General features: G+C 38.8%; 1 protein-coding gene across 8 annotated transcripts in view; it reads left to right on the plus strand.

Moving 5' to 3' along the window:
• The window catches only part of NTRK2 (neurotrophic receptor tyrosine kinase 2), a 204,810-nt gene that overhangs the window by 2,662 nt on the left and 185,151 nt on the right, over positions 1–16,997 (plus strand). For all 8 annotated transcript variants that reach the window (XR_014880318.1, XR_014880319.1, XR_014880320.1 and 5 more), the window contains exons 2-3: positions 14,990–15,064; positions 15,301–15,372. Coding sequence is in view for 4 of the 8 variants with exons in the window: in XM_085212798.1 (XP_085068924.1) it covers positions 14,990–15,064; positions 15,301–15,372 (147 nt within the window). In the remaining 4 variants the exon portion in view is untranslated. The remainder of the gene's footprint in view (positions 1–14,989; positions 15,065–15,300; positions 15,373–16,997) is intronic.

Here is a 16,997-nt window from a genome sequence, read left to right on the forward strand (position 1 = left end):
ACTGCATATCCTGCTTTATTCTAGCTAAGAAACCCGTTTAAGAGACTGAAGCATTACATTTTACTTACAAAGCATGAGACCTGATTTTACTTTTTTGTACTCTGTAGATACAAGAGCACAATTCTGTTCATCTCTGGTGGAATTACTTTTGGTATGAATAAGAGTGAGAAGAGCATAAGACTGTTTCTATTTCCCACATGCCTGTTGAGACCAATCCTCCATTTATCCCTTATGCCTTCCTCTCTACTGGAGTGGATCTGGCAATCTTAGGCAAGGCATCCACTGACTCAGGGGCTGCCTAAAATCCCACACCTAGGCTATGTGCTCAGGAGTTTGGTGAGAACCATATGGTTCAGGTGGACACGTGGCCCTCTGGTGGTGCAGAGGGCTGGCTGCTGAGCTGGAAGGATGCAAGGGGCAGCAGGGCCCCCTGAGAGCTGGGAGAGAGATGGGGGGTAGTGGGAACAGCAAACCCAGAGTCCTGTGTGCCCATACTGCCCCGTGCATGGAGCTTCGTCTCTATAGTAGCCCACAGGCAAATGGCAGGTTAAAGCCCAATGAACCTGTTCCTCCCAGTCCAAGTGTAACTATATTCCTGCTTGGATCTGCATCCAAACATACTGAAATCAACAGAAAGACCTCTAGAGCACTTCTGCATCAGCCATGTGAAGCCCGACTGCTGCAACTCAGTGTGGGAGGGCATAGGAGTATTTCTGCCTGGTGCTTTTCTTAGTCATCTTTCTCACTCTTTCCCTTCCTTGTTGTTTTGCAAGTTTTCTCATTTTGAAGAATAAGAGACAGACTCTGGAAATGCTCTGCCTCTAGTAAGATTTTGGATTTGTTTGTTAGGATGCTGACATGGGCTGGTGTTGATCTGGAAAGCATATGCCAGTGCTAAAACTGCTCATCAAAATGGAGCTCAATCATAATAATTGTTTGGTAGTGCTGATCCTACTGGAGATAAATGGTACTCCAAAGTGAAGACCTGCATTAAAACAGTGATATCAGTCACTGAGGCTCATGCTAAGAGCTGAGGAACAAGAGTGGTGAGAGCAAAACAAGTGTATGAGCATTGTTAAATCCAGGCATTACAGCAGATAAGTAGTCCTTACTGAGATCACTGGAGCAAGAATATTAGTAGGTAGTAAATTACTAGCATCAAAAGTGTTCAAGACTTTTTGTGGAAGGATCAGTTTGATACTTTCTCATTAAGAAATGTGTATTAGTATATGTCAGCACGTGTGACAGTTCACAGATCTTGATTTCAAAGAAACTTCTTGTGCTGTTAGCGTATTCCTGGCTTAGTTTCTGGTATCAAGTCATTAATATGTTGACTTATGATTATTCAGGTAAATGGAATCTGAAATTAATTGGCATGTGTCAGGAAGAATTGCTTGCCAGCAAAATAGTAGGTGACTTCTTCGTGCCTGCCTATTAAAAGAGAGAGGTGATAGTGTATTGCGTACATTTCAAAACCACAAAGTAAATTACTAATGCAGTTATATAAAGCACTCTAGAATTGTTAATAAATAAGACAGGATAAGTAATTTATAGAGTAAATTATTTAACAAGTCACGTGAGCTTGTGCTAAAAAAAAGGCATATTGAAATTCATCTAAAGCTCAGTGCTGTTGGTATTTTGGGTCTCTTTCATTTTAGATTTCAAGACCGTTGTAGATTAAATATAATGTAAAGTTATCTAGAAGGTTTCTCAGCTCCTAGCCTTTTCTTCGTCAGAGGAACTGTTGGCTCTGCAGTGTTACATGGCTTGGCTGGATTGAAAAGCTCATTATAGTGGCTTGAAGTTATACAGTAAAATACAAGGCACTGGGCTACAAATTATTAGAGGGGTTTTGGACAGTGGTGATATAATAGTTCATTTTAGGAATTTCTCACTTTTTTCTCATCTTTCTTTAAAGTTTTAGGTGATGGGTTAGGGTAAGTTTAAAGTAAGCATTGTGAAAATCAGATTTTTAATTTCCAGACTCTAAAAACATTTAAAAGATCAAAAATCAAAGGGTTTTGTATATGCTGGGTATTTTTACTTGCAGGTCGCCTTCTCTATGGCATGTTTTATTCCTTGTCCTTCTGGTTGGTAAGGAGCGATAGGGCTTCTGGGGGCTGGCAGAGGCTCTCTCCAGCAGGCTGAGGCTAGCTGGGTGAGTGCAGCTGGGTGAGGTTCAGCCTTGTGTAGGAGTGGGCTGGCAAAACATTGCCTATGGTCACTCGAGTTTTAAGAGATGTTTGAGATTTATACACGAAAGTGAAGGCCATTTCTTTGGATTCAAGACTTTACTCTTGAATATGCTGTTTTCAAGAGGCTTGCATTTCCTTCCCTACTAATGGGAAAACAGAGCTCAGTCCAGCCTCAGATATGGTTAGGATGGCGTTTTCTGGATTTTTCAGTTTTTTGTTTTTTGTTGTTGTTTTTAATGCTAAATGAAAGGGGTCAGCAGCATAGCAAAATTCTAGATCTCAAATCATGACAAAATAAAAACTTTTGTATAACTAAACAAGAATCTTATTTCTACATTTTGGATTTTGTTGTCAAGTAAGAGGGAAAAAAAATCTGTTCTTTCTGGATTACACTTCTCTCTGCTCCCTGTTTGTCATCTCTCACTGCGGCAGTGTCTAACAACACATCGATGATGGTAACTAGCAGAATCTCCTTGCCCAAGCTGGATGTGTGTAGCAGGTAATGAAGAATTATAAACGACGAAAAATGGAGCAGGGAAGAACTCTAAAAACTCTAAAAACCTTCTCAGTACTTACTGATGTTAGAAGTATATTTAGCTTGTCACATCTCAAAAGCCTCTCTTTGAAAGCTGTCTTTTAAAAAGTGGAGCACTGATTGTATTAATTCACATTATTTGAAATGGAGAAATAAATTTATGGATGTTTGAAAGCCATATGCCTGCACTGCTCTGCACTGCTCTATTACTGCACACTGTTTGTGTTTGCTAAGATCTTTTTATAGAAATGTATGTAGGCACAGAGGTGCTATTGAAATCAAATATACTGGGTATGCACTTTAATTCAACTTTTGATAGTGAGCCTATATTTTCAGAAACCACATAAAGCAAACCAAGCTTAAACTCCACTGAAATATGTGTATGGAGATTCTGTTTCTTACAGAGCTTCCGTTAACATAACATTGAAGAACCATAATGCACTTATGGGAAAGAAGCCATGTCATGGAGATTCTGTTGTGAATATGCAATTTTTAAAAAATTTCCTGAAAGAACATGACCTGCACTGAATGTTGATTATCAGCAGAAGTTATAGCTATTAAATATATTTCATATCAATTCATCTGTTCTTGTTTCTGACTTGGGTAGTCACTGTTAGGATGTATTCCTGAAGATCAAACTTCAGGACAGTATTTCTTGTTTCCCAGACAAGGCTTCAAGAAATACACCTTTTGCAGAGCTAGGAGAAAGTAGAGCAAGGAATTTTAATCTCTAATCTCTAAATGACGTGACTTGAATCAACCTGAACTGATTCTAATCCAGCAAGGTCCTCTGACTTGATGCCTTTTATTTAAGGGAAAGCAGATGCTCAGATGAGGCCTTGTTAAAGTCAATGGCAAAACTTGAGCTGATATTCCACCAAGGCAGAGTAAAAGATATAAGGGAAGGATGGCAGTGACTTTTTTTCAGGTGTTTTCCTACCCGCTTTACCTTTAGGACAGAAGGGGCGGCCTATTACTGCCTTACTTGATGCATGTTTCTCTGAGGTTTTCTTGGCTTCCCAGCATTTTCCTACTTTCTGAAGACTATGTACGTTGAATCAATAGGACGCCAAGATTGAATGTTTTAGAAGGATACGTTTCAAATTTTCATTGATTCTTTATTGAAATAAACCTGCATAGTGCTTCCAGTGTGCAAAGTAGTGGTACCTACAGTCACTACAGAATCTTGTGCTGATCCACAGAGAATACATGGCCCACTATTTATGTCCACCTGGTGTTTAAATAAAGGGATAATGCATTAATCAAAGTTAGTGCATTGCAGAAACAACATCACTGAAAGGACAATACTCCTGGGCTTCCGTGGGAGCTCTGCCTCGGCCCAGGCGAATTCATCCTTTTTCCTCATGGTTTGACGTCTGAGCCAAAAGAAATCTCTCACTTCTAGATTTGTTGACTTATTTTTACTTTTTTATTTCTGAGCCTACATGTAAAAAATAATTAGGGCCATATTCAGCAGATATCCAGTGCAGTGCATATTACGCAATCAGATGCTTTATCCCATATGAAGTGTGTATAGAACGTGACTTTTCCCATTCTTTTGCAACAACTGTCTGATTTTCTAAATGTCAGACAGCACAGCAAGCGTATGTGGATAAATCAAGTGCACATACTGGGCATGTCAGACTGACGGGCATGCACTGAGAGACTTCACAGCATGTGCTGCGAGTGTCATGCACTGGACTTGCTCAGCATGTCTGGGAACGTCCCAGGCTGCAGCATTTAAAATCTGACGACTCCTTGCAGACTGCAGTGAAGGTCCTTAATGCATCTGGCTGCTCTCCTGCCAGCAGTGGAGAGCCCGCTTCTTCCAGGAAGTGATTCAGGAGGCCAAATTAGACTCCTGCTGCGAATTACCTGATGGAGGCATCCCCTGCCTCCACTCTCTGCAGAGAACCTGGGGGACTTGGTTCAGCGAGGTGAACAGAAAAGCACAACTACTCCTCTTGCAAGGAGTGTCAAGCTGTGGAGTGAGATATCTGCATGGCCCAAGCAAACCTTTTCCATGAAGCATGCTGGGACTGCACAGCTTGAAGCAGAGTGCAGGTCTGAACCTGGGTCTTGCATGTCAGCACTGTAGCTACTGTCCTGTATGGCATACAGATGTGGATTTGGCTCAGTTTTTCCTGTCTGAGTTGCCTTACTTGATGTGGTGCATTTGAATGTGCTTTTGGGCCAGAGAGGACCGTCTGTTTAGCTAAATGACCACAGTGCTTGTTTGTGCAGTGGGAAGGCTTGGTCCTGTTCCTACTTCACAGAGAGTTTGGTCACGGCAGAAAGGGGAGCAGAACAGGTAGGGCTGAGGCTGCCCTTTCTCAGGTTGCATTATGGTATGATGTCCTTTGAGAGACTTCCCTTAGGAAGAGATAAGAATTGAACCCAGTGCTCTGGACCATAGTGGACAGCTATATCCATCATTTCTTCCCAGCCTGTGGCCTGCTACCTCACACAGACAGGCTTTTGATCTGATTTTTAAATCAACAGAACCTATTTGGTGATTACGGGTCTAGTTCAAGAGGGTGAAATTCTATTTTATTTTGTATAGGCAGATGAACAGGATATTGCTTATTCATCTCCTGTTTTCTCCTCCAGACCCACGTCTTCCTAATTTCTAATAAACTGTTTTTTGAACATGTTATGTATACAGTAGTCCTCACCTGGTGAACACAATACTCTCCTGCTGGGAGCAGTTCTATTGACTTTAGTGGGACCAACTAGTGGACTTAGGCATACAATGAAGTATTTTACTCTTACAGTTTAAAGTGGAAGAAATGTAAATATCTTTTGAATACAGTGTACTGCACACATACTTACACATGTACCCAAAACGTTAAACTTTTCAAGTTAGATTCAAACATATTTACAAACATTTTGAATTGGCACAAATTTGCACGTGACTTTAAGGCACTTAGCTAGAAAAAATATTAAACCTGGATGCTACTTCTGCAGGCTTTCCTATTTCTTTTGTTTTTATTTTTTGTTTTTCCTTCAGTTTTAAAAATCACTGCAGCTGCTACACTCTGTTTGTGTGCAGTGGCTGCCTTGTTGCCTGGAGCCTATGTTGTTTGGCGGACGTGGACCTAGGTGGCACAGCTGCAGAAATATACCACTTGTCCTGGAAGTGAGAGTAGGTGGAAGAAAGATTGTATTGATCTTTCCTGCCTTGAACACTTCTCTCAGCCCTCCATGGCATTCTGTCTGCAAGAAGACAGGCACTCAATCCTTCTGTTGGCTTGGTCTAGTTATATGGACAGAATTAGTCTTCTGTAGAATACTTCTGTCTCTTGTTATGACTTACAATGAACAATTTAGCATGAAGCAGTTTTTCTCTTCACAGAGGTTATCTGAAGTGAAAGACTTAGGAGATGAGAGTCCTGAAAAGTTGGGGATATCAGCAAAATATCTGCTTGACACCTGCTTATGTAATTGCAGGTGAACACTTCCTCCATCCTGGAAAAGGGATGTGCTGCAAGGTATATAGACTGCAGGATCATTGAAAGGTGTGTGCAGAAATGTGGTGTGGTTGCAAGAGCCTTAAGAACAAACTGCTCTCAGATGAGAAAAATGTTGATCTACTCCTAAGCAGTGGCAGGGACAGAAGAGAATGGAAGGATGCTATGAAAGCAGTGGTGGATAAGGAGAAGGTGAGTTTGCAGAAATATTGGAAAAGTTGGAGGAAAACTGTAGAAGACCAGTCTTTCAACACCACCTGTGAAAGAGGTATATGAAGAGGAAGAGTATAGTTTGAAGGAAAAACAGCAGAGAAGCTGATCAAAGACTAGAAATAATGTCAAAATGGAAAACTGACACTTAGAAAAGAGTAGATTTTGCTGAAGTGTAACAATAAAGTAGAACAGTAAATGAATGCAGTGTTAAGTCAGATTGATCTCACTTTAGCAAAGGCAGTGTGTATAGGTCAAGCAACAGAAAAACAGAAATACGAATAGAAACCTGAAAGATGACACAGTACGGTGGTTTGTGCATATCATTGCATGGGAGGATTTTCCAAAAGTCAAATTGGACGAGTACAGAAACAGAAATTTATAGAAAAAAAGGCAGTCAGTACAAGTGTTAGAAAATACTGTGGATCCTGACACATGTTCAGACAGTGTAACAAATATATTATTATGCTAATATAAGCAGTGCAAGTAAGAAACTAATTGCATTAAGTGAAAAATAGGATGCTTCAAGTGAAGAAAAGTTCTATTTTTAGGAAGAAGTTGTAAATTCAAAATATCGGCCAATTAAAATGAAGAGAAATACAGGACAGAGAAAGTAATAGAAATAAGTATGATAAGAGGGGACTGTAGATGTGGAAGAGCAGAGTCCCCCTGGAAAGCTTTAGCAAAGTACTTATAATGCTATTTAAACCTTCTCTGAAAAAATGCTGTGGTTAAATATGAATAATAAGATTGGTACTGACATACATTAGGTGGCAACATGCTCTGGGCCTAGTTTGGTAACATAATATGAAGATGTATTTGTGTATATCTTCCATTAAAATACAATGTAAAGCTTGGAGAAGACAGACCTGCATTGAAGTCTACCCAGGATGTTTCACAGGTCCTGGAAAGGAGACTAGGAAATCAATTGTGAACCACAGCAGCAGATGGTATCAGTTGAAGACTGGAAAAAACATCTACCTGCCGGGTTCTCTGTTCAGTAATCACAGAGAAAAATGATAGAGATTATGACCATGTGTAGACTTTCAAGACTTAAGTAAAAACAGAGAAAGAACTACTTTTGATAGCTTATGGAAAAGGGAATATCATCTAAGATGTCAGCAGTCACATTATTTAGCAAATTTAATCTATTAAGAGGATATACGTGGATTTTCCTGAATAGGTGCCCTCACATTTTGTAGTTTTACTTCATCATTTGAAAGTACTGCCTTTTGATCTGTATTTGGCAGGAAGTTGTACTGCACACAGTGAATGTTGAAGTGGAAAGTATAGCAGGTATTCTTGATCAGAATATTATGAACAGAATATTTGACATTCCAAGATCTGGTAGTTTAAAACCAAATAATGCAAAGCGTGGATTTCAACTAGTGGAAATAAATATAGAAGGCAGACTGATCTCAGAGGGAATTCCAGAGGGAATGTTTCTTCTTAGATTACAAGGGCTACTCCAAAAGAAGTGCCTCCCATTTTATTATGTTGGCCCATAACATTAGCAACAATGTTGGTGGTATGGCAGTAGAGGTTGAACCTTCCCAGCAATATTCCCTTACCTTTTGTCACCATGTGACAGATGGCAGCAGAGGGGCAGTCTGACTTCTGTGTGTGATGTCTGGCATGGGAGTGCATATGAGGCAAAAGTCTGACACTGAATTCCTCCATATGGAAAAAATTGATCCTGTTAACATTCACTGATGCTCGTTGAACACTTACAGAGATCCAACAGTGGGTGTGAGCACAGTTAGGCACTAGATGTTGTGTTTCTGCAGTGGCGACAGTGACAGTGGGTCATCTCTACTTGTGCAGATTTTTACAAGCACAGCATGCAGACCAATGCATAGCTAAAGGTGGTGACTATGTTGAAAAATAGCGTTTTGTAGCTGAGAATTTGCTCTATCGAACAGTATTATCATGCTCCTTGTAGCTGTTATAGTTTCTATGGAAATAAGTAGGAGGCATTACTTTTGGGGCAACTTCTGTAAAAAGACTCACATAATGCTGAACATCTTAAAACTTGAAAATAGGAAAAGCACTTGAACTGTTGTGAAGCATACTGATTTATGTCAACAAGTGTTAATCTAACTGAAGGATGTGCAACTCACTTCAGACTTCCATTCCACAAAGTCACTGCCTGAGCTTCATGCCTGGGAAGAAAAGAATTCAAAGGTTTTGACATCAACTGAGATGCTTTAATGTTTTGATTCACTGAGAGAACTGAAAAGATACATCTGAAGGATAGTTAGGAGCAACTCTGTTACAGAACTGATATTTTTCCATTCCATTTGCATCCAGGCCAGTAACAGCTGCAGAGGTAGTGTGTACAAGTGCTGAAAAAAAGAGCAATTGTGTTACTATCCTTTGAAAAGTCAGTACAATAGGTGATTTTGTAGGAGGAAAAATGTCACATATTTGTTTGTATTTATATGTTCCTTCAAGATGGTATTTCATACTAACAAACCAAATTACAAAAAGATAAAAGAGAGTGTTTACTCTTCTGTGTGTTCACTGTGAAGAACTAATAAAGAGCCAGATTCACCACTCTTCTTTTGTGTTTATATAATGTGTTATTTTTAGTGTATGTGTTATAAAGGGCCTGGTACAGTAGTTTAAGTTTCTTCTTGACAGTCTGCTGAGATGATTTCATGCACAGTAGGTGAAATGCATTTTCTAGATAAATTTAAAGTCAGTGATTAAGATATACCTTTTTGATTTAATAGTTTATTGTCTGACCAACTGATACTTCTTTCTGAATATATCAAGGAATATCAGCATTTCCAAAATGTCTTTGCTAAAGAAAAGCTAGACCATAGCTGTCAACCGACCTCTGGAGAAATGTCAAAAATTGATGCCTTGGTGAAATTTTAGCTGTATGAACGTCATGGAGCTCAGCGGGGAAGACAGGTACTCTGAATGGTGATCCAAATTGAGAAAATAGTTAAGTAAGCTCTGCATTCATTTTGGGAGATGCAGTTCTTATATGATTCGTATCAAGGGCATGAGTCTTAAATATGGGCAGCTGCATGAACTGTCTTGAGAGTTAGCTTCATTTGGTAGTGTGCAGTTTGAAGAGAATAGAACAAACACCTTGAAGCCAAACCAGAGATATAAGTAAGCCCAAGGGTGCATTATGTTTCATCTTCTTTGCCTCTAAATATAGTAACTGTTTCCTTAAACTCTGCATTGCAGACATACTCATTTATTTTCACTTTTGCCTTCATGTTTGCATTCTGTAAAGAGTGAACTAAGGCTGGCTGGCAAGCTGTGGGCTTTCCACTTCCCAGGAAGTTTTAGTCATAAGCAAGACTATGGATCTGCTCCTGCAGTGCCAGAACCAAATTGGTTCTGCATTCCTTCTTTCTCCTGCTTTAAGTTATTGGGCTGGCACTAACTGCTCAGGATTCTCAGTGTTAAAGGAGAAATTCCCAATGGCAACTGCCTGGTAATAATTGGATACTACTGATTGGATAACCTCAGTAGCTTGGCATGAAGCTACTGCTATCTCCAGTTGGCACAGCCATACATCAAGAATAGGGAATTGTTAAAGCTGTATTCACTGACCTGGGATATCTTGCTCCAGATAGACTGAACAGCATCTGAGTGTGTACTGAAGCATTTGCTCAAAAAAAAAAAAAAAAAAAAAAAGTGCCAGTGGTTGCAAAGACAGGTCCTGGAGTTATTCTGTCTAGTCCTAGTGATATGTGAAGAGCTACCTCCTGTAGTTGCAGTTGGTTTTGCACTCTTCATGAAATATAAGGTGATTCGCAGTTAAAAAAAGAAAAAACACACCAAACCACCAATCACCACAGCATTTGCTCAGAATTTGTCAGAAGACACCTGACAGCCAAGAACTTATTTCAAAGATTACTGAATTCTTAATAGGTCTGTGGTAGACTAACTGGAGACACTGCACCTCTTCCCTGAGTTGGGGTATGCTTTTCCAGCCATCAAAGTTCTTGAGATTGGCCTAATGAAATCTGGCACTGATGACAGCAGATGAGGACAGTGGAACAGAGTAAAAAACTGTAGAGAAGTTAAAGCTTGCGGGTATCTGCACTATGCTCATTGCATACTGTCAGAATTTCTCTCTTACGGGGAGCTTGGTCCTATGTGTAAATATTTTTTGCTTGAGTAGAGATTATATTATTGGTCCCTGCATCTGCCTGAAACCTGGCATTCCTTGTATGCAGCATTGTGTAGCTCTATGCTTCATTTTCGAACTATGTGAGTTCACACCCCTCAAGCATTACTTTAAGTTTGATTTCAGAGGGGCTACAAATGAAACCCATTTGAATCTGCCAAGTTCCATCAAGTTTTGTGTCAAGCTTACAAATTTTGCATGATTTCGATGCATAACCATAAATCAACCCAGGTGTGCTGAAAGTTTCTGTAAGTTTTACTATATCTTTTGATGAACTTGTTTTGACATTTGAGTTTGTAAGAAAATACAGCACTAGGGAACTTTGCAGTGTTTAATTTTGGATGTTACATACAATTCTCACAGTAGTATAGACTAGGGACATACATGACTTGTCATTAAATAGTAATTTATCTACTATTAGTTCAGTGTTTGGAGTGTGCTGCCTTTCTCCCTGAAGACTACATGAAAAAATAGCTTAGAGTGTAAAGTTTTCCCAAAGTTCAGAAACTAGAACACTAGGGAATGTTTATTGATTATTTTTTTTTAACCATCTATATGAATCAGGACTAAAAACATAATTGATTTATTTTTCAGTGTGTTAAGAAAATATATTTCCCGTAAAGAGAGCTTTCTGGCAATAGTACTTGTGGAGCCAAATTACAGTGTTATATGCTTATATCTATGTTGTTGAGGCTGGTGTGTGCTGAGTTATCCAGCATATCCTTGCAGCTCTAAATGGAGTAGTATACATTAACATACATTAGCACAGAGGAAATAGAGTCAATCATATAATTTAAAGGGATATAATTCTGCTGGCCAATTTTATTTTATTTTATTTTATTTTTTTCAATTTAAAAAAGAAAGTCTTTGAAAGTCATTTGTAAGTTAAGTAGTTTTATGAGCTGCTGAAGCGCAAAGGAAGTTGAATTGATTTAAAGTGCAGAACATGTTTCTCTTCGTGCTATCATAGTTCAGTTGTGGCTCTGCTGACTTTATATAAATGAAATATGCAGACTTTCATATATGTAAGAAGAAGAAATGAACAGCTGGGCCTCCTGAAAAGAATATGGAAGAGCTAACTCTTTCACTATGGGATTTCAAAATATCCTCTCCAGAATGTTACAGAAAAAGTAAAGTGCGTGACATTGTTCAGTAGCTGTTGAAGCATGCTGAAATGAAAATACTGTTGTAGTTTTGCAATATGCAGTCAGTAGGTTTACGATTCTGAATGCCTTTATTAGAATTAATCAGTAGTTTACAAAGGGGAGATGAAATTAAAGGTCTAAAACCAGATACTGTTTACTGATGACTCACTGAAGGAGAGACAGAATGCTATGGTATAATCAAGTGAGTAGTGTTGTGGACAGTGGAGGGTTTGGCTTAGAGGTAGTAGCTGGTATTTGTGAGATGCTTTACGCTATCTGATTGGGTCCTATCCAGCCAGGCTTTGGTGGTGCTGCACTTTGCTGTGGTGTGCAAGGGAAGCTTCCAAGCCCCTCATGTGACTTCAGCCAGCAGTGAGTCAGGATGTTTTTCTTCTCTGCTACAATAAAAACCTTCAGTTAAAGAACAGGGTGGATGTTCTTAAGGACATGCAGGCAAATTACATTTCTCAGCACCGCCCACTGCAAGACAGAGCTTTTAGAGTATTAATGTTTGATGATAAGTAGCATCAAGGTAGAGTAGTTGTGAAGAAAGTAAAAATAGACTTCAGTTAGAGAAGAGGTTTTATTTTGAACCTCCCTCTAAATTAAACAGAACTTCCCCTGAAAGTGTACAGCTAGTCATTGGACTTTGTTCTTTCTCACTGCTATGAAAAAACTGCAAGAGCTTAACTGCTAAGCAAGTGAGGAAGCTTAAGAAACCCTGCTTATGGTAACCACTCTTTCTGCAAGGTTTTCTAGTGGTATGAAATGTGTTTTGCTACCATATTCTGTATGGAGGGTTTTTTAACACATGTACTGCATAGCAGCTATTTTTCTGAGTTAGTCAGAATTTCTTCTCAGTCTCCACTTGAAGTGCAGTTATGCAGAGTCAATGGTTTTGAGTTTTTTTGGGATTCTTCAAGTTAGTGAGGAACTGGAATCATAAGTCATTTGCTATACCCACCATAAAGAAGCTAAAATCAGAGTAAAGAACGTCTCTCCTTTGCACAACAAGAGAAAGATAGATGAGAAAAATTGTGAATTTGTATTGCTTCTTCCTCCCAAATGCCATCCCTTTAGTTTGTTCCGTAGCAGACCAACACTGTTTTTTTTAATAGACTGTGTGTCTGGATCTTTGTTTGATGCAAATTGCAGTGGCTTCTCTGACTGCAGCACAGCTGAGCTGTTTTACATAGGCTGAGATTTACCACAGAATGTAATACACTAATATATTTCTATGCAACTCCATAAGTTATGTCAGAATTCTGTAGCTTCTCCTAGTGGGAGATTCTTGTTCAATGCTTTTATGATTAAAATTGCGATGTCAAATGCAGATGTGTGATAAATGTGTTTAAGAGATGGATGTGTGTTATGGCAGTGTTTGTCAGAGCTTTTTTGATGGCTTAATCTTCAGCTAATACAATCGGTCCTTCAGATTATCTTCTTGTATTTCTCTGAGTACCTTCTTCCTGTGTTTCCCTGTCTATTTTCCTTTATTTCATTTCTCTTATGTTTTCCCCGTATCTGTCTGGTCTCAGCAGGGTTCTTATTGGTTGAGCACTAAGGACAGGATGAGGAAGATATCTTAGATATCTCTTGCATATCTTCTTTTTGGCATGATAAGGTCCAAGTCACAGAGAAGATTAAATAACGAGCAAGGGAGGTTCAGATGCACCCACTTGCAGTACTCATATAGATGAACTTGTGGTCTTTAATAAACAATTCTGTTGTTTTTACTTGGCAAAATATATAAATTTCCCAACTACCACCACTAATAAAATAGATTAACAAATCCTCAGAGGTAGGATCAGATTACCTTCAAAAATCCAGGGAAGCATGCACAAAATGCCAGATTGAAGTAAGACACAGTCTTGTAATGGCCAGTTTTAGCCTATGAAGACTATGAAGACTGCAGAGTGCTCATTGTCATATGATGCGGTGATAATGTGTTTTGTCTAGTGTCACACTAGTGACGTCTAGTGCCATTTCACTGCTTTTCTTTTTTTCCTGAGAGACAGTGAATGCCATTAAAGGAAGCTTTTTTGTTTTCCTGGCATTTGGCAAGAGTATAGCCCAAGTCAGCTTTATAGCTTGGAGGGGAGCCCAGCCCAACTCTCGGGATTCTCAGGCTTTTGTTGGGATGTGGGCACACAACATAGTTCTTTTACGTACCAACTAAAGTAGATTAGTTGCTTTTGGGAAAGCAATACTCTTTCCTTTCCACTTCATCAGAATTCTCATTAAATAGGAAAAAAATCCTTAAAGTGAAAACAATTTTTATTTTATCAAAGAAACACTTTAACCTTATAAGCAAACCTGTGGCTTTGATTAGTTCTGGATGTTTATGAAAGTACAAGTGCATTTCTGGGTTTCTTTGTGACTGGTGTTATCTTTTGAAATGCATGGACTCTTTAGAAGGGAGGTTTTGTACATCAGACTTATTTTTCAGCCTGTGAAGGTAGATGAATTGCAGTTTCTACTTAACCCTTTCTATTAGACTGCCTTATCTGTGCTATGAAACCTCTTTTCTTGCTGAAGAAGAGTTAACAGTTTATATAATTCCACAGACTACATTTTAATTTACAATCTATAGGATACCACTGGACAGTCATAGCTTGCACATGATAATAACACAAAGGACCATCCTGCATGCCTGCATGCTTTTGGGGTTCAGGTAGTTATTCTTCATATGAGAGTGTATTCTCAGTGTTTTGGTCCACTATGACAGTTTCTCTTCTCTTAAATTCCTCTTTTTTATGTAGTATCATGCAATGCATCCTCCCTCTCCTTTGTTTTCTTATTGCTGCATCTTGTAAATAAAATTGAAACTTGAATTGGATATCAGTTAAACAAGTGATTAGGCTAACCTCACAAGGGAAGTAAAACTAAGGGATCCCACCCCATATGTAAGTGGCTTAACTCCACTGCCACTATCGTGGCTGATCCTTTTGCTGCTATTGAATGCATGATGTAGGGAAGCAGTGTCCTGGAAAAGGGTGACATTGTCTTCAGGGTGACTTCCCTTCTTGATGAGCACTGCTTCATTTTCCCTTTGTAAAACTCAACTGTTTCTCCTCCAGACCTCAAAGTATAATTTAAATAATGGGGAAGGTTTTAAGGAGTACCTGTGCACTGCAGAAGCTCTAACTAGGGCTTAGTGTTAGTTGTAATAGGTCAGCAACCACTGAAGCATAAAGGCTTCAGTGCTTGGCCTCTGAATAATCAAAGCCATGACAGGAACCACTCTCATACTCTTTTCTGTCCTGCTTTTTCAACAGTTACATCGCAAACCAGAAAAAATTAGAAAGTATCAATGACAATGAAGTTGGATTTTACGTTGGACTTAAAAATCTGTGAGTACATGGAATAAATATTTTTAAAGATACTTTTTCTCATTTCTCTCACAGAAGTATTTAGAGACCTCATTAGAGTGTAGGCCTGACTTTATATGTTACAGAGGACAGTGATAGATCTTGCAGTTTAGCCTTGTAGTGATTTCCCCCACACTCTTATTTTAGCCATTTATTATCATTGTTCTTATCATTGTATTGTAAATGGACTATTCTAACAGTTTTATCTGTTTTCACAGGACTGTGGTGGATTCAGGCTTAAGATTTGTGTCCCGTCAGGCATTTGTGAAAAACGTCAACCTACAATATATGTGAGTAAGAAGAACACCTGCCTTTCAAATCAAAACCCCTAATTCATATGAATTTCTTTCTTTTACCATTTCCTTAATATAAAATGTTTTAAGAAGACAGACGTATAATGACCATCTGTCATTCATTGACCTGAGTAGGGTATGTATGGTAAGGAACTCGCAGAGTGTAGGGCATGTATGATAAGGAACTGGCTGATCATAGGAACATAATGTAGGCTGGTGAAAAGACAGTCTAACTCATTATCCTGTCCCTAGCAATGGTCTCTTGCTGTGTCTTTTTTAGTACACAGTGTAGCACAGTGTCTGTCTCAACTGAACTGAGCTGGTGCTACAGGCACATTGTCCACCCTCTATGCATTGCACTCAGTTGCAGCTGGGACAGAATCTTAGCTTAATGCAGTAGAATAGCGAAAATTCAGTCTGGGATTAAAATGAACTTATTGTTAGATTTTTCCCATTAGAGAAGCTGCTGGAAAGGCATCTATCTAGATGAGGATACTAAATCTACATGTCTATAAAGATCTTACAGGGAGGACCAGTAGAGTATTTTGTAAAGGAAATCTTTTAAGAAATTAAGAAGCTGAGTATGCTCAGTCCAAAAAAGAGAAGACTGAAAGGGAATATATATCTTTATATCTTCAAAAAGAGGGCAATTATGATGAGGAGAGCAATCAGTTGTCTCCACGACCATAAATATAGGATGATGAATAATGAGTTTAATTTGTATCAAGGTAGATGAATGTTTGGAAGTCTTTCCCATCTGTATGGGCAAGTAGACACTGCAAAAATTCACTGAAAGAACATGCGGATAAGATACCTTCAAAATATTTTAACCACAGGAAGAGCTTCAGCTGGAGCACGCAGGCAAACATGAAACACATACTGGTTAGTGATCAGACTTTATGAGATCTGTAGTTCATAGGATGACCTTTTAGAAACAAATTAGGCTAGCTGACATCTGTTAGGTTGATATACATGGAATCCTGATTCAAGATAATTATGTTGTGATCCAGGAGCTTATTCAGTCTCATACTATATTTTGTTTTGGAGGGGAATTACTAATGTTAGCAGAAACAGGGCAACCCCAGGTAAGATGGAAATTTTTAGGTGGCACCACCTGCTTTATATACTTGTCACAAAACAGTAAGTGTGGTGATATTTTTTGTTGGGCTGATCTATTACTCCTGCAAAAAAATGCACTTATTTATTTTTTTCTGGGAAGTCTTGATGCATGCTAAAATGTTTCTGAAAACCCCAGGGAATCAGTGCTTGTTGTCATCAGCAGTAAAACTCGTGTTGACTGCACTGAGAAAGAAATGCACTCCCTGTTGTGGCTGGGACAGTGAAATCTATCAAGAGCTGGAATCATTTGACTTTGCAAGAGTAAACTGCACAGATCTTTGAAAAGTTTTCTATTTTAAAGCAACAGTTTACTGTTACCCCGCAAAGAAAACAAAAACTGCCAACACTTTACTGAAGCTGTATGAACTTTAATTTTGCTGATGATACTGCTGTAGTTTTTTCTTTCTTACATGAAAAATCTTCTGATATATTTAAAGATCTTTATTATATGATTATAGCATTTGTTTTCCGAGTCATCCAGGAAAATCAGATAATAAAGAACC

This window comes from Meleagris gallopavo, chromosome Z (assembly GCF_905368555.1).
Source record: "Meleagris gallopavo chromosome Z, MGAL_WU_HG_1.1, whole genome shotgun sequence".
Classification (NCBI taxonomy): Eukaryota; Metazoa; Chordata; class Aves; order Galliformes; family Phasianidae; genus Meleagris; species Meleagris gallopavo.